This window comes from Pteronotus mesoamericanus, unplaced genomic scaffold (assembly GCF_021234165.1).
Source record: "Pteronotus mesoamericanus isolate MK-2021 breed Mesoamerican mustached bat unplaced genomic scaffold, CSHL_Meso_final contig_263, whole genome shotgun sequence".
Taxonomy (NCBI): Eukaryota; Metazoa; Chordata; class Mammalia; order Chiroptera; family Mormoopidae; genus Pteronotus; species Pteronotus mesoamericanus.
In genome coordinates this window covers 3893653-3907825 of record NW_026555112.1, presented here as the reverse complement: position 1 = coordinate 3907825, position 14173 = coordinate 3893653, and the positions used below count along the sequence as shown (strand labels likewise).

At 48.6% G+C, this 14173-nt stretch overlaps 1 protein-coding gene across 3 annotated transcripts in view; it reads left to right on the top strand.

The window, feature by feature from the left end:
* ABTB3 (ankyrin repeat and BTB domain containing 3) overlaps positions 1-14173 on the top strand; it is a 261565-nt gene that overhangs the window by 199815 nt on the left and 47577 nt on the right. For 2 of the 3 annotated variants that reach the window (XM_054574575.1, XM_054574574.1), the window contains exon 4: positions 398-550. In XM_054574575.1, the coding sequence (XP_054430550.1) occupies positions 398-550 (153 nt within the window). Of the gene's footprint in view, positions 1-183; positions 285-397; positions 551-14173 lie in introns of those variants that run through there. The other variant, XM_054574576.1, reaches the window with a different exon arrangement.

Below are 14173 nucleotides of genomic sequence, written 5' to 3'. Positions count from 1 at the left end.
AAGTACCAATAACCCAGGCATGGGCAGGGGCGGGGGGGGGGGGGGGGCTCTACTAGGCACCAGACCCTGTGCTTGGTGCTTTAAGTGAGTCACCTCCTTTACGTTCACATGATCTCCGAGGGAGATAACACTCAGAAGAGTCCCATCTCATCCTTTCACAGTCACTTCATGCCGGGTTTACAGATGAGGAAACTGAGGCCCAAAGACTCGGGAGAGCCTGCCCCCGAGTCACCAGAGCGGTCGGGATGTCTCCGAAGGCTCTCCCACTACTCCGGAATTAAGAGGCAGGGCCTCCGGGGAAAGCGGGGTGGGCGTAGGGAGGTGGGGGGTCGGGGGTGGGGCTGCGCCGGCGGCCCCCGCCGCCCTAACCCGTCTCCGCGTCCCTCCCCCGATGCAGGCCCTTCCTCGTGCTGCCGCCGCTGATGGAGTGGATCCGGGTGGCCGTGGCGCACGCCGGCCACCGCCGCAGCTTCTCCATGGACAGCGACGACGTCCGCCAGGCGGCCCGCCTGCTGCTGCCGGGCGTGGACTGCGAGCCGCGCCAGCTCAGGTACGGGCGGCGGGCGGGGCGCAGGGAGGGCCGGGCGCGCTCCCCGGACACGGCCAGCGGCATCCCGCGGCGGGGAGGCCTCCGGCGGCGCAGCGCGCGGGGCCGCGGGCTCCCTGCATCCACTCCTGCCATCCGAGTCCTGCAGAGCGGCTTGCTCGGGCGGTCAGATGGCCTCCCCGGGACTGAGGCTCCGCTGGTGTAAATGACAGGCTGGATTTAACAATAAGCGGGTCCCTCTAGTTCCAGGGATGGCGAACAGGAGCAAGGCTATGTGGGAATGCTCTGATTCTTGGATTGCAAGATATCGGGCGCCTTGATTCTGTTTGTATTCTTCCTTATTCTCTCTATCCCCTCCCCTTCTCCTCCCCTCTCCCTACCTTCTTCTTTTTCTCTCTCCACAAGAAGTAAATTATGATCCTCGTATAGTTTTCTAACAAAACCTTGCAGAGTAAGATTTCTAGCTGGGTAAGAGCGCACCTCTGCGCTTTCGCGTGCAAGGGGATGGAGCGACTCTTTCTCAGGCCTGTGCCCAGGTCTCCCCTTCATCCAGGTGGGAATTATTTATAGGGCTTCATTTCTGCCCAAAGCAAAAGAAATAAAACAACAACTCACTCGGCTGAGTGAAAACCTGGCTCAAATGGAAAAAGCTCAGGAACTCAGAGGTGTGTGAGCACTTTCCTGAATCCCTGCGCCGTTTGCCAGCTGGTCCTTGCCCACCATTTTCAAATCCCCACTGCCCACCTCCTGAGAAACCGTCCTCCCTCTAAAGTTCCTCTGGCCCAATCGTGTGGCCAGGCTGTGGAGATTTCCACCCTTCCCGGGTCTGACAGGGATACAGACGGTTTGCAATGTAACACATATAGCCCAAGGCGCCCCTCAGCCCAAGAACATGCCCGGTGCCGATCCAAGTTATCGCTGCTGGCGTTCAGTGATGCTGGCTGGGTGCTGGGCACTGTTCAAAAGGCTTCACACAGATTAATTAATATCTACTATGCCCCGAACCCTACCAGGTGTGTACCACTGTGCAGATCAGGAAGCTCGGGCCCAGGTTGGGGAAGCAACACAGCCAAGGACACAGGACTAGGACAAAGAGGAGCCAGGATGAGAGTTCAGGCAGCCCAGACTCCCGGCTCATCATTTCCACCACTGCGCGTACTGTCCTCAGCTTCCTCTCTGGGCAGTTCCTGGCTGTGCTACCGTTTCCTTCCTCTTGTCGCCTAGAATAACAGCGGGTCTCAGGAAAGGCTGAGAGGCAGCCGTTTATTGAGCACTTACTATGTGCATTTATCTCTTGCAACAAGAGGTGTGTATTGGTTACTTACCTCCTTCCAGTCCTGAGGGCAGCCTCCTAGGATCACCATAATCTTCCCCGTTTACAGATTAGGAAGCTGTTGGCGGGACAGCGTGTAAGTGGAGGTGCCAAGGATCAGACGTCTGGGGCTCATTCTCCAAAGCCCGTCCTCTGCCCTCCCGACTCTCCCGCCTCCTCTTCCCTGAATGTGGCATTCGTCCTACAGGCTCACTCCCCGCCGCCCTTGCTCACCCCCCAGGTCCAGCCTGGGATGGCAGTGAGACTCCAGCTGTCCTCCCTGCAGCAAGCCTGGGGCTGCTGGGTGGCAAGAAAAGTAAGGTGTTTTCTTAGCTCTTGCTGACAAAGCACTCCTTGTTTTTCACGCTCTCAGGATATGCCATGGCTTAAGGGTTAAGAGGCAGGGCCCCAGAGTCCCACCACCTTGGTTCAAATCCCACTGCCATGGTTAATCGGCTCTGCAACCTTGGGCAAGCTAGTTAGCCTCTCTGGACCTTCGTTTTCCCACCCGATACATGGAAGTAATAATAGCTGCTCCCGTCGGAGTTGGGTGCAAGCAAGAAGTGGGATCACGAACATGAAGCTCCTACCCAGACAATGCCTGAGAGGAGGAAGTGCCCACGACCTAGTGTTCGTTGTTAACTAGCATTGCCCCCAGTCTATGTCCCCAACATAGGAATGGAGGCTCCTGCCTAGGTGTTGCTTTATATTCATAAAGGCTTTTAACCCTTTCTCATGGGAGCCTCCTAAACAAACACTGTTGTTATCCAGGAAAGTAGTGCTGTCCAGTTTTACAGAGGAGGAAATCAAGGCCCAGAAGGTTTGCTAACTCTCCCAATATCACACGGATATTAAGTGACAGAATTAGGCACCAGATATCAAACCCAGACATCCAGAGATATAACCAATTTTTCTGGTCCCCTCCCTAGACGTAGACTCATCCCTCTGGGAAGACACTGATGGGAAGTCTCTTCCAGATGCTTCTAATCCTTATCGTAATTCCACAGGCTGCACATGAGCTTCAAGGGCCCCTGTTCATCTCCCTGCCCGTCCTCCAAGATGGAGCTTTCATTACATGGTCTAGTGATCGAGTGCGTGTCCTTCTGACAGTCACACCAAGGAGATCAATTTCAGCACGGTCCAGTTCGACGCCCCGTGCTGGTGTTGGGGTGTGAGCGTGACCTCCGCACAGGCCGCAGTGCATGCACTCAGAGCGGGGAAACAGTGGGAGTTAGTTCCATGTCAGCTTCTAGGCTATTTCTCGTCGTTTGTATCTCAGTTCTTGACTCATTGGTCTCCAGAAGAGTGATTTGTGTATAGCAAATATACTAACTGATTGTTCCAGCTCCATTTTCAAGCTCAGAAATCATCTTTAAAGAGAAAACTAAAATATAGTATTTCATTAGCTTTCCTAATAAGTATAAACGTACAAGTTCCATGAACTAAACTAAATTCAGGACAAGAAAGGATGAATGAGGTTTTTAGTTAGAGTACCTATTTTTTCAGTCTAGGCAGCATATAGATACATCTGTACATATATTTTCCAGCCTCATTTAAGGTGACGTGAAGTTGGAATTACTGTCTCCAATTTGCAGGTAACAGGATCGAAGAAGTTTTGTGCATGCAGAGATTCTTCTTACCCTGCACCTTGCACTGACTAGCTTCATGGTATTACCCCATTTTACAGATAGGAAAGCTGAGGCTAATTGAGGTTATGGAACTTGTCCAAGGTCACGCAGCTACTATGAGGCAGACGAGGCCTCAAATGGAGGTCTTAGCACATGAAGGTAAAAAATACAGTCTCCTTGTCTCTCTACTCTCCCAGACATTCAACTTCTTTGAAGTTGCCAGACTGGATCCTAGTTCTGAGTCAGTCGGAGCTAAGCTCCTCTTTCTAAATAAACAGGCCTAGAAAAGAAGGGGTGCTTTGGCAGTCTAACAAACGCAGGGACTTGGAACTTGGGATTGGCGGCTGGAGTGTCAGTGACCGTTAGCACATATAATTACCTACCAGCTGGCAGAGGTTTCCCAGTGGGAAGTGGCGGGACAGAGCGACCAGAGTCAAGGAGTCCCAGGTCTGACGCTAGTGCTGCCATTGATTTTCAGAGTGACCTTGGCCAAATGCTGTGTGATTTCTGCTTTGGTCTTTACTCAGCTACAGCAAAGCCTCACCATGGCGGCTGGGTTTATTCAAAAGGAATATCATTTGATGCGGCTGCAGTTTGTAAGGGATGACCCATTTATTCTTCCTTAATTAAGGCATCAGGTCATCTAAAGCAGGGAAATTTGGCCTTTTCTTTCCTGTCCTTTGGGAGGTGGAGGAGGGGCAGTAGAATAAGGGAAAGAACAAATAATATGCTCTGGCTGTACTTTTTAAAAATTAATTGGTTTTGAAACATATTAGAAATACAAAGTATAAATACTGTTGTTTTTCCCATATTTGTAAGAGGCAGTTTTTCTGCTCCAAATTGAGGCTGTGTTAAAATAATAATAGTAAGGGCTATTCACAGATCTGATCTTCGCTGATAAATCGCATCTACCCACAGGATTTGGGGGTTGTTAGAACCATGAGCTCCCTCCAGGCAATGGTTAATCTTTTTGCGGGTGTCAAATTCGAACCAGATTTTGGGATAAATTTTGGGGGTGGTCAGGTGCAATAAATATTAGGATGGGAGTCAGGAGGCCTGGGTCATTACAGCCTTTCCTTCATTCTTTCATTACATTTAGTAGTGCCTACTAAGGGCCAAACCCCACACTGGATGCTGTGACCTGGGGCTGCTGCTCTCTGGAAGGTAACCTTGGGCAAGTCACTCCGCCCATCTCACTGGGCTAGGTTGATCCCCTGTAAAGATGGGGATGACAACCGCTTTATGGGACGAGGAACCTCCGTGTAGCACAGGTGTCCAACCCACAGCCCATGGGCCACGTGCGGCCCAGGATGGCTACGAATATGGCCCAATACAAGATTATAAATTTACCTAAAACATCATGAGATTTTTTCTTTTTGTGTGTGTGTGTGATTCTGTGTTGCAGTGTATTTAATGTGTGACCCAAGACAACTCTTCTTCCAGTGTGGCCCAGAGACGCCAAAAGGTTGGACACCCCTGGTAGAGGGTCATGTGTGAATTTAATGAATTGTATCACTGTTCGATCTGCTACTCTTAACCCTTCCCAAGTCTCCAGGGCACCTTTTGAGGTTTTGCTATTTGTCCAGTGAGGGGTCAGACTGGGTTCTAAGGTGAAGGTTGTGCTATGTTAGTACCTGTCCTAAAATTCTGATTCCTCTTACGTAGCCCTGTAACGACAGCTGAAAATGTGGGTTCATTCCCCAAGCATGTATGGAATGTAAAGCATGGCCCAGTGGGCCCTGTGTGGGCCACAGGGATACCAAGTCAGGCGAGACCCAGCTGCTGCCCAGAAGGGTCACGTAGGAGACAGGCCTTGTGCTGTTGTGGCTGCTGGCCCTTGTTCCTCTAAACCAGGAATTTTCAACCAGTGTGCTACAAGAATTTTTAAAACATGTGACACCTGACCATTTAATCAGGGGCACTCACCTCTTTTCCCTTAGATTGTCCAAAAAAAAAAAAAATGGCAACAGCCAAAACAATACCTGTCCGGTGTGTATGAATCAAAATTATACCCATTTTTTGGTCAGATCAGCAAAAAATATATTTCTTGGCATGCCACAGAATTTTAGTAATTAGTTTATGTGTGCCATGACATTAAAAAAGGTTGAAAGTCGCTGTGATAAACATCTGTGGCCCCTTAAAAAGAGGATCATCCCAATGAAGAGAATTCCAGCCCTTGGTGTCAGAAGGCGAGGCGCTTGCCCTGACAGGGTGGCTCAGTTGGTTGGAGCATCGTCCCACACACCAAAAGGTTGTGGGTTTGATTCCCAGTCAAGTCACATAGCTAAGTTGCAGGTTTGATCCGCAGTCAGTCACAATCAATGTTTCTCTCTCACATCAGTCTCTCTCTCTCTCTCTCTCTCTCGCTCTCAAATCAATAAACGTATCCTCCAGTGAGGATTGGAAGAGAAGGCAAGATGCTCTACATCCATTCTTTGCCTCATCCAGATGGAGGCAGGTCTTGTTCTGGGCTGAGAGGAGAAGGTCTTTTTCTGGGCTGAGCAGATGCAGGTGGTAAACAATAGTGAACAAATACGTGAGCAAGATAATTTCACAGGGTGTGGGGTAGAAAAGAATTGAGGAGGGAGGGAGAGGTCTTTGGGATGTTCAGAGAGCACTAGGGGACCTGGGAGGGGAAGGGACAGTGTCACACTCCTGCTTTGGAGGCATACGTGGTGTCCTGGCCAGGGGCTCATGGAAACGCCTGGGGGTGGGAGATCTCGCACCACATCCCTGCCAGCCATTTCCCTCGGTCCCGTCCACCTCAACCCCTGAACTCAGACCTGGGGCCTCCCCACTCCCTCCTGCAGGAGGTCACCTGCCGAGCAGAGCACCTGGGCCAGGGCATGGCTCTGGGGGGCCCCGGAAAGCTCCCTGTCTCTCCGAGTCAGAACCACTCTGTCCTCTCCCCTTGAGTGCCCTTGTCCTTGGCTGGCTCCCCACAGGTCCCACAGCTCCTCACAGCCTCTCTGGCTGGACGGCCACCGAAACGCCGCCACGGACACCAGCCCCTTCTTCACCGCCAGCGTGGACATACAGTCAGTCCACACTGCGGGCCCCGTGGTGACCCCGCGGGAGCTGCTGCCTGCCGCCCCCCACTGATGTCAATGCGTTAGCGCCTCCTGGAAGACGGAAATGCCCTCTCCCTGCTCCCAGGAGAGTCCCTTTAGGGCTCAGCTGTCCTCCCCTGACGGTTTCAGAGACAGGCCACGGGCCTGCCCCAAGCACCTGTGTGTGGAGGGCAGGCGGAGGCATTGAAATAATTACTGAAAAAGATAGGATAAATGCTTGACTGTAAGGCAACAAAGATCTCGGTCTGGGAGAGCTGGAAATGCAAGAGGTACCGTGTGGCCTGAGTCCTGAAGAATAAACAGGTTTACCTGGTAGGGAAGGTGAACAGAGGAGAGGAAGGAGGAAGGCGTTAGAAACATAAGTCCACACAGAAGGAGCCACTGATTCAAAGGCCTCGAGGTGGGAATGTGTGTTTGAGGAGACATAAGGATTTCAAACCCAGAGCTTGCAGTTCAACCAGCTAGGCTCTGGGGGTGCGGCCCAGGCCCTGGGGCCGAGAGATGGGCTGAATTCCGCCCGGGGAGGGTCTTTCCTGCCAAACTGAAGAACTTCGACTACATTGTACAGGAGGTGGGGGCTGTCCCAGATTATTAAGTAGGGAATTGCCATCAGATTTGTATTTCTGAGAGAGGGGTTTGTGGCGGCATGGAAAATGGGCAGGCACAGGGCCTGGGGTCAGGAAGCTGTTTCAGGAATCGGGGTGAGAGATGAGGACAGCTGGACTAAAACGGCAGAAGCCTTGGGGACAGAGAGATGGGGACGATGCTAGAGAAACAGAGAACATTGAGGCAGCAGGACTTGGGGACCAGTGTTGGGGGTGAGGAAGAGGTCGGGGGAGAGGACGTGGGGAGTTCATGTATTGTGGGTACATGTAATTATGTTACGTATATATATGTTAAATGAGGGAGCATTGAACATATTTTACCACAATTTTTAAAAACGGCCCTATCGTGTTAACAAGTGAAAAAGGTCAGACAGAATAGTGTATGAAGCGACACTCTGTGTGGAATGCACACATGCGTATCTGCCGTCCGTACCTAGACTGTCCGTGGGAATGTAGATATGACGCTGGTAACCAGGGTTGAATCCGAGAAGGGGGATGGGGAAACCAGGTGTATCGGCTTCCCAGGGCTGCTCCACCGAAGCGCTGCAGACTGGATGGCTGAGAACAGCGGACAGGTGCAGCCTTACAGTTCTGGAGGCTAGGACTGGAGTCAGCAAGCCTCTAGGGGAGAACTCTGCCTTGACTCTTCCCACTTCCGGTAGCCCCGGGCATTCCTTAGTTTGCGGTCACATCACTCCGATCCCGGCCTCCTTCTTTACAAGGCCTTCTTCTCCCTGTGTCTCAGTCCACATCTCCCTCTTCCTAGGATGGCACCAGTCATATTGGATTAGGACCCACTCCCATGGCCCCGTGTTATTCTGATCCTATCTATGAAGGCTCTGTTTCCAAATAAAGTTACATTCACAGGTATGGGGGGAGGGGTGGGTTAGGATTTCAACATGTCTTTTTAGGGGATGTAATGCAATCCATCACACTGAGGGACGGAGGTGGGAGAGGACCTTACCTGATGGTTGGATTTCGCAGCATGTGCATGCTATGCCTATTCCGCTTACCAAATTTTTATGTTGAAAGGTGACTCTGAGGTCTCTGTCTTGGGAGAATGTGTAGCTAGGGATGCTCTTAACAAGTACAAGACAAGGACAATGAGGGAAAAGTAATCATGGGCTCAGTTCTGTTGAGTGCAGCACGCCCTCCCACTTGGTTGTCCATGGAAATGAGAGTCAGCGTCGGGCGTCTCTGTCAGAGCAGAGTTGCCGGGGATTGAGTGTGCGCCCTCTTGTCTCATTGGAGAGGAAGCAGGCATGGTGGTTAGGAGCGCAGGTCTTACAGCCCCACAGCCTGGCTTCAACCCCCGGCATGACCACTCATTCCCTGTGTGTCCTTAGGCAAGTCAGTCACCACTCTGGGCCTCCGTTTCTGTATCTGCAAAATGGGGGCAATAATATGCCCATCTCATAAGGTTGTGAGAAGGATTAAGTACCATAGTGTATGTCAACCATTTAGCACCGTGTAGCATGTGCTAACCTGGTAGCACACTTGCCTCTTCAACTGTGACACACTATTGTCTCATAGTAAGTGCACATGATATATTGATTATTCTTATTCCTCGCCTCCCCTGCACCTCTACCCCTGACCAAGAAGCTCAGTTCCTTCTGGTTGCCAGAAACAATCAGCTCAACTTCCTGTGAGAGAAGGGGAAAACTCTTGAAGAGATGAGGTGATACACCATCAGGGATATGATCTGTAGCCCAGGCCAAGGTCAGACATGTGTTGGCTCTTGTCCTATGCTAGTGAGTCGGTCCCCTCCCGCCCACCCAATTCAGTAAAAGAATTCCCTGGGGCTGACTGGCTTGGGGACCGCTGACCCCATCCCAGTGGCTCTAGAATCCCTCAGGGTGACTCAGGTTTGATATTTTCTCTAAAGCGTTAAACCATCATTGGCTGGAGTCCCGAACAATGTCCAAAGCAATTGAGTGTCCATCTCCAGCTGCATTTAAATACATTTAAATGGCATTTAGAGCTCACTTCTAAATTAGGGCTTCCGATTCAGGCTGGCAGGCTGAGGGAATATCATGTGTCATATGGAATTTGACTTCCAGAGGAGTGGGGATTTTTATTTTCCCCACTCTTAAATCTTAAATTTCTGCCCAAGGTGTTTATTTACTCATCTGCAACCTTAGAGGGAGCCACTAGCAGAAGGAAAGGAAGACGTGTAGTCACAAATATGGCCTCTCATTGGCAGAGCCTTGTCTCAAGTGAGCAGATGTTAGGGTCCATAGAATATTCCAGAAGAAAGAGTCACAGCCTGGACTTTGTCTCAGCAGTTAGCTTCCTTCTCTTTTTAGAGCTGGGGCCGAAATGAGTCTCCTTGACCATGGGCCCTACCACAGAACCTGGCACTTAGTCGGGGCCCAATAAATTTTTGTTGAATGAATGAATGATACAAAAGGCTATTACTAAGTGTTTGGCGATACTGTAGGTAAACAGACTGAGACTTTTCCTGGACTAATTCAGATGCAACAGAGCTTCAACAGGGAGACACAGGCAGGTGAGATTCAGGTGTGGGACTTAGAAGAAAGGGCTTCACTGAAGAGGCCTTTAGAGGAAATGCTGGCAAACAGGTGGCCTTTGAAGTCATGAGTGTGAATGAGATCGCCCAGGGGAGGGACTGATGAAGAGGCTTCATCGTGAGGTGAAGGAGGAGGAGTCCCAGGACAGAGAGAAGCCCAAGGAAGGAGAGGTGGCAGAAACTAAGGGAACCAAGATGGAGAGGGGTCACCAGAATCCAAGGCTGCTGCACCAGCGGAAAAGGTGCACAGAAAGGAGGCCACCAGGCTTGGCAGCAAGAGAGCCATCAGCGCCCTTTACAGCAGCAGTTCGAGCAGGCTGACGTGGGTGGAACCACATTGCAGGCAACAGATAGTTTGCCAACACTTGGAATTTGTTCTGTGCTTCCCAAGTGTTAAAAGCAAAACAGAAACGCATCGGCTGCCTACAGCAGCGCAGAGAACTACATCTTAAAGGCACTTGGGGCTCTTCCAAATTAGGGCTTCTGATTCATGCTGGCAGGTTGAGGAGATGTCGTTTGCCATATGGGACTTGTGGCTTCCAGGGGAGTGAGGGTTTTTTTGTTGTTGTTGTTGTTGTTTTCTGTTTTTTTGGTACACTCTTAATCTGTTCAATTTCTGCCCAAGGTGTTTATTTACTCATCTGCCAGCAAGCCTCCCAAACTCCAGTTAAAAATATTAGTTACACAGGAACATTACCTTCCCTTAGCAATTAATCAGGACACCAGTACTTATTACAAAGCCATGTGCTCAGTACAGAGCACGTCATTCACAGCCATGACAGAGGTGCTTTGGGTAACAGTGAAGGAGTGGGTCCTGTCCTTCAAAAAGTTTGTGTTCATCCCGAGGGAACTGACCCTCCAATCTGGTCACTAAATCATGCTGTGAAAGGTGAAGGGCCATCAGACTGGATGCTCTCCAAAGCCCCTTCTAGCTCTGAAGATTATTTGATTCTGTGGTCTGACGTTAGCTATGCAAATGGTAAAACCACTTTTACCTGTGGGGGAAACTGAGGCATGTGGAAGGTGAAGGAAATAAGCTTCCGTTCATGCCCTCTCCTGCATCTTACAAGACGATACAGGGAACCAACTACCGGAAACCTGCGTGCGCCAGAACTGTCTGGGGTGCTTCTCGGGCTCTGCTCCATTCAGTTGTCCTCCAGCCAAGCAAGGAACTTGATTTTCCTTTTCACACCTGAGGACACCAGGGCTCTGGGAGGTCAGGAGACCTGCGTATGGTGACGTGGAGAATGTGACCCATCTTGGATTTGAACCCAGTCTGTCTGACTCCAAAGCCCAAGTTCTCTCTACTTAAAAGAGTAGCTCCAATCAAAGAATCAACATTGGAAAATGTGAAAGTAACTTCTGAACAAGGCTCACAGGTTCATCCTGACAGGCTCAGCGCATGGCCTTAGCTCTTCTGAGAAGTCTGGATGCACGTCAGCCCCTGCGTCCATCTAGCATTGTCCCCGTTGTCCTGTGCCAAAGATCCCCGTGAAGACTTAGCGTAGAAATATCCTGAGAAACATACGAAAAGTGCTCAACTTCGCTAGTAATCCTGGAAGTGCAGTCGGAACCACACCCCATATACATTTCATACCCAATAGATGGGCAAAAAATTAAAATCTTTGACGATATCAGCTTTGAACAAAGATATAGAATAGTGACTCTTAAACACCACTGGAGAGGATTCTGAATCCTCCTCCAAGGAACCTTGAAAACATCTAACTGTATTCGCAGGACTGTACCCTAGAAAAACTCTTCCATGTGGAAATGAGGAGACATGTGCAGATGTTCATAGATGCAATGTTTGTAATAGCAAAGGGGAAAAGGAAAGAAAGAGAAACAAGCTGTCTGTCTTCAGGAGAATAGATAAATAAATTATAGTATGTTCATACTTGGAATACCAAGTAATGACGAAAATAAATGAACTAGATCTACATGCCATTACACAGCTAAATCCCAGAAACATAATATTGGGGGCGGGGGAGGAGGGTCAGGAAGCAAGTTGAAGCAAGGTTTGTGTAGTAGGCTAACGTTTACATAAAGCTTGCCAACATGCAAGACAGTCCACATATTATTAGGAATTTATAAAAGTAGTAAAAAGTTTAAAGCGTGCAGAGGGATGATGAATGTCAAATTCAGGAGAGATGATAATCTCAAAAAGGTAGAAGAGATAGTGGAGTCAGGAGCCGGGGTACACACAGCCTTTGTATGGTAACACTTTATTTTTTCAGCTGGTTTGAGAGCTGAGCATGTAGGCGGTCACTGTTTTATTCTGTTTTATGTGTGCGTCAAATAATTCATTAACAATAAAAGTTATTTAGCTGGCGTTGGCAACAGCACATTCAGGAGGCCAGTTCTGGGATATTAATAAGCATTATTTAAATAAGTGTTAAGTGGTTCAATAAATTTGGGAAACCCTGGCTCAAAAAAAAATGAAACAGGCTTTATTAAAAAATCAGTACTTTTAACATCCTGTGTTTCTTGTAAATCTCAAAGAGAATGTTATCCCATTTAAATTTTTTACCACGGATCAGGAGTCAGCAAACTGCAAGGGTCTGCTACCTGTTTTTGTAAAGAAAGTTGTATAGGTAAATAGCCACACCCACTGGTTTCATATTGTTTGTGGCTGCTTTGTAAAGAAAGTTGTATAGGTAAATAGCCACACCCACTGGTTTCGTATTGTTTGAGGTATGACAGAGACTGTATGGCCCACAAAGCCTAAAATATTTACTACGTGGCCTTTTAAGGAAAACAATTTGTGGACCTCTTACAGGGCATTTTATGGGATTGGTGTTACTAGGAATGCATTTGGGGTTTATAATACAGGAACTTTGCCCTTGCACCTCAGGAATTGGTATGTGTATTTGTGAAAATTGTTATAAAGAACACCGTCAGTTCTTTCTAGACTTCCTTGCAAGATGATGTGTGTGTGTTCAACTTTGAATCTCCAGCACCTTGTACAATAGCCAGCATATACTTAGCAATTCCTGTGTGCTTCCACTAAATTGATTTCAACTTCAAAACCACTTGTGGCACAGATTAACTAGGATATAGCTTCATTAGCTCTAATGGGCATGCAAAATACCTGTGGCATGGATAAGGTAGGAGTTTAAAATTCTCCCTCATGTAACAGTCCAGGTATAAGCAGTCCTGGGCTATTATAGCAACTCCAAGTCACCAAGGGACCCAGGCACCTTCCCTCTTGTTGCTCTGCCAATCCCTTAGGTGACACCTTCCTCTGAGTGGCCCAATATGGCTGACCCTACCGACCAAGAGTACATCTATCTAGTGGGAAGAGGGAAAGGAGAAGGACAGGGCATGCCCCAGAGATTGCACAGATAATTTTTCCTTACTCCCTATTGGTCAGAAGTTAGTCATGTGATCATGTCTAGCTGCAGGGGAACCTGGGAAATGTAGTCTTTAACTGGGCAGCCACGTACCCCGCTAAAAATCCAGGTCCTACACAATGGTGGGAAGAAAGGGAAGGGAATAAACAAAGAACATGTATGAATGACCCATGGACGTGGACAACAGAGTGGGAATTGACTGTGGGGGGAGGAAGGGGGATGGGTGGAGGGGGGTAAAGGGGGAAAAATTGAGACAACTCTAATAGAATACACATGACTTATAGGTTTTTAAAAAATACAATATTGAAAAAAATTTTAAAAAATTCGGATCCTACAGTACATAAAGAATATCAATGATTCTGGAGGACAACAACCCATCTGTCAAAAAAGGGATATACATTAAGGACTTGCCAAAATCAGGGATAACTCCCTTTTCTAGGGATAGACCTTATTTCCAACCCTAAAAATAAGCCATCGTGCTGAATCCCGAGATGTGTAACGCTGCCTCATTATTTTCTACTCAAAAATAACATGACAACGTTCAGATATGAACACACTGGATTCCATCCCCTGGGTGTCTGTAGCCCTTGCATTTGAGAGAAATCTTTTCTCACCTATTTGATCAGATGCAGAAATTCTTTTGTGGGAGAAGGCAAGCACAGTAGGTTTTACCACCAACTGGGTCTTTACTTATAAGGAGGAGGAAGGTTCCAGGCCCTTTAGTATCTCTCACAAGGCAGAAAAAAAATGGTCAGGAGGAGGCCGTGGAATTGCCCTTTGTTTACCTTGTCCAAGGACGGTTTAATGAGCTGGCTCTTTTCTGTGCTTTAGTAGCAGCATGAAACAGCAAGTGGTCACAATTTGTGGACAAAGATTTCTTCCAGGAACTTTGCAGGCATTATATGTTCCATTTACTGCAATAATATAATTTTTTTCCTTAGAAAACTGCATGGAGATCTTGGTGTGACTTGCTTCCGCACCAACATCTCAATTTGTTCATCTTTTTGATACCCCAAAGAAAAGGGGAAACCTCATGTGGGGGACTCGAAATCTGTGTGAGGGAATTTGGCTTTCTTGGGAAAATAATGTTGAGGAGAGAGCAGGGTCATGGGGGAGCGAGACCCGTATTC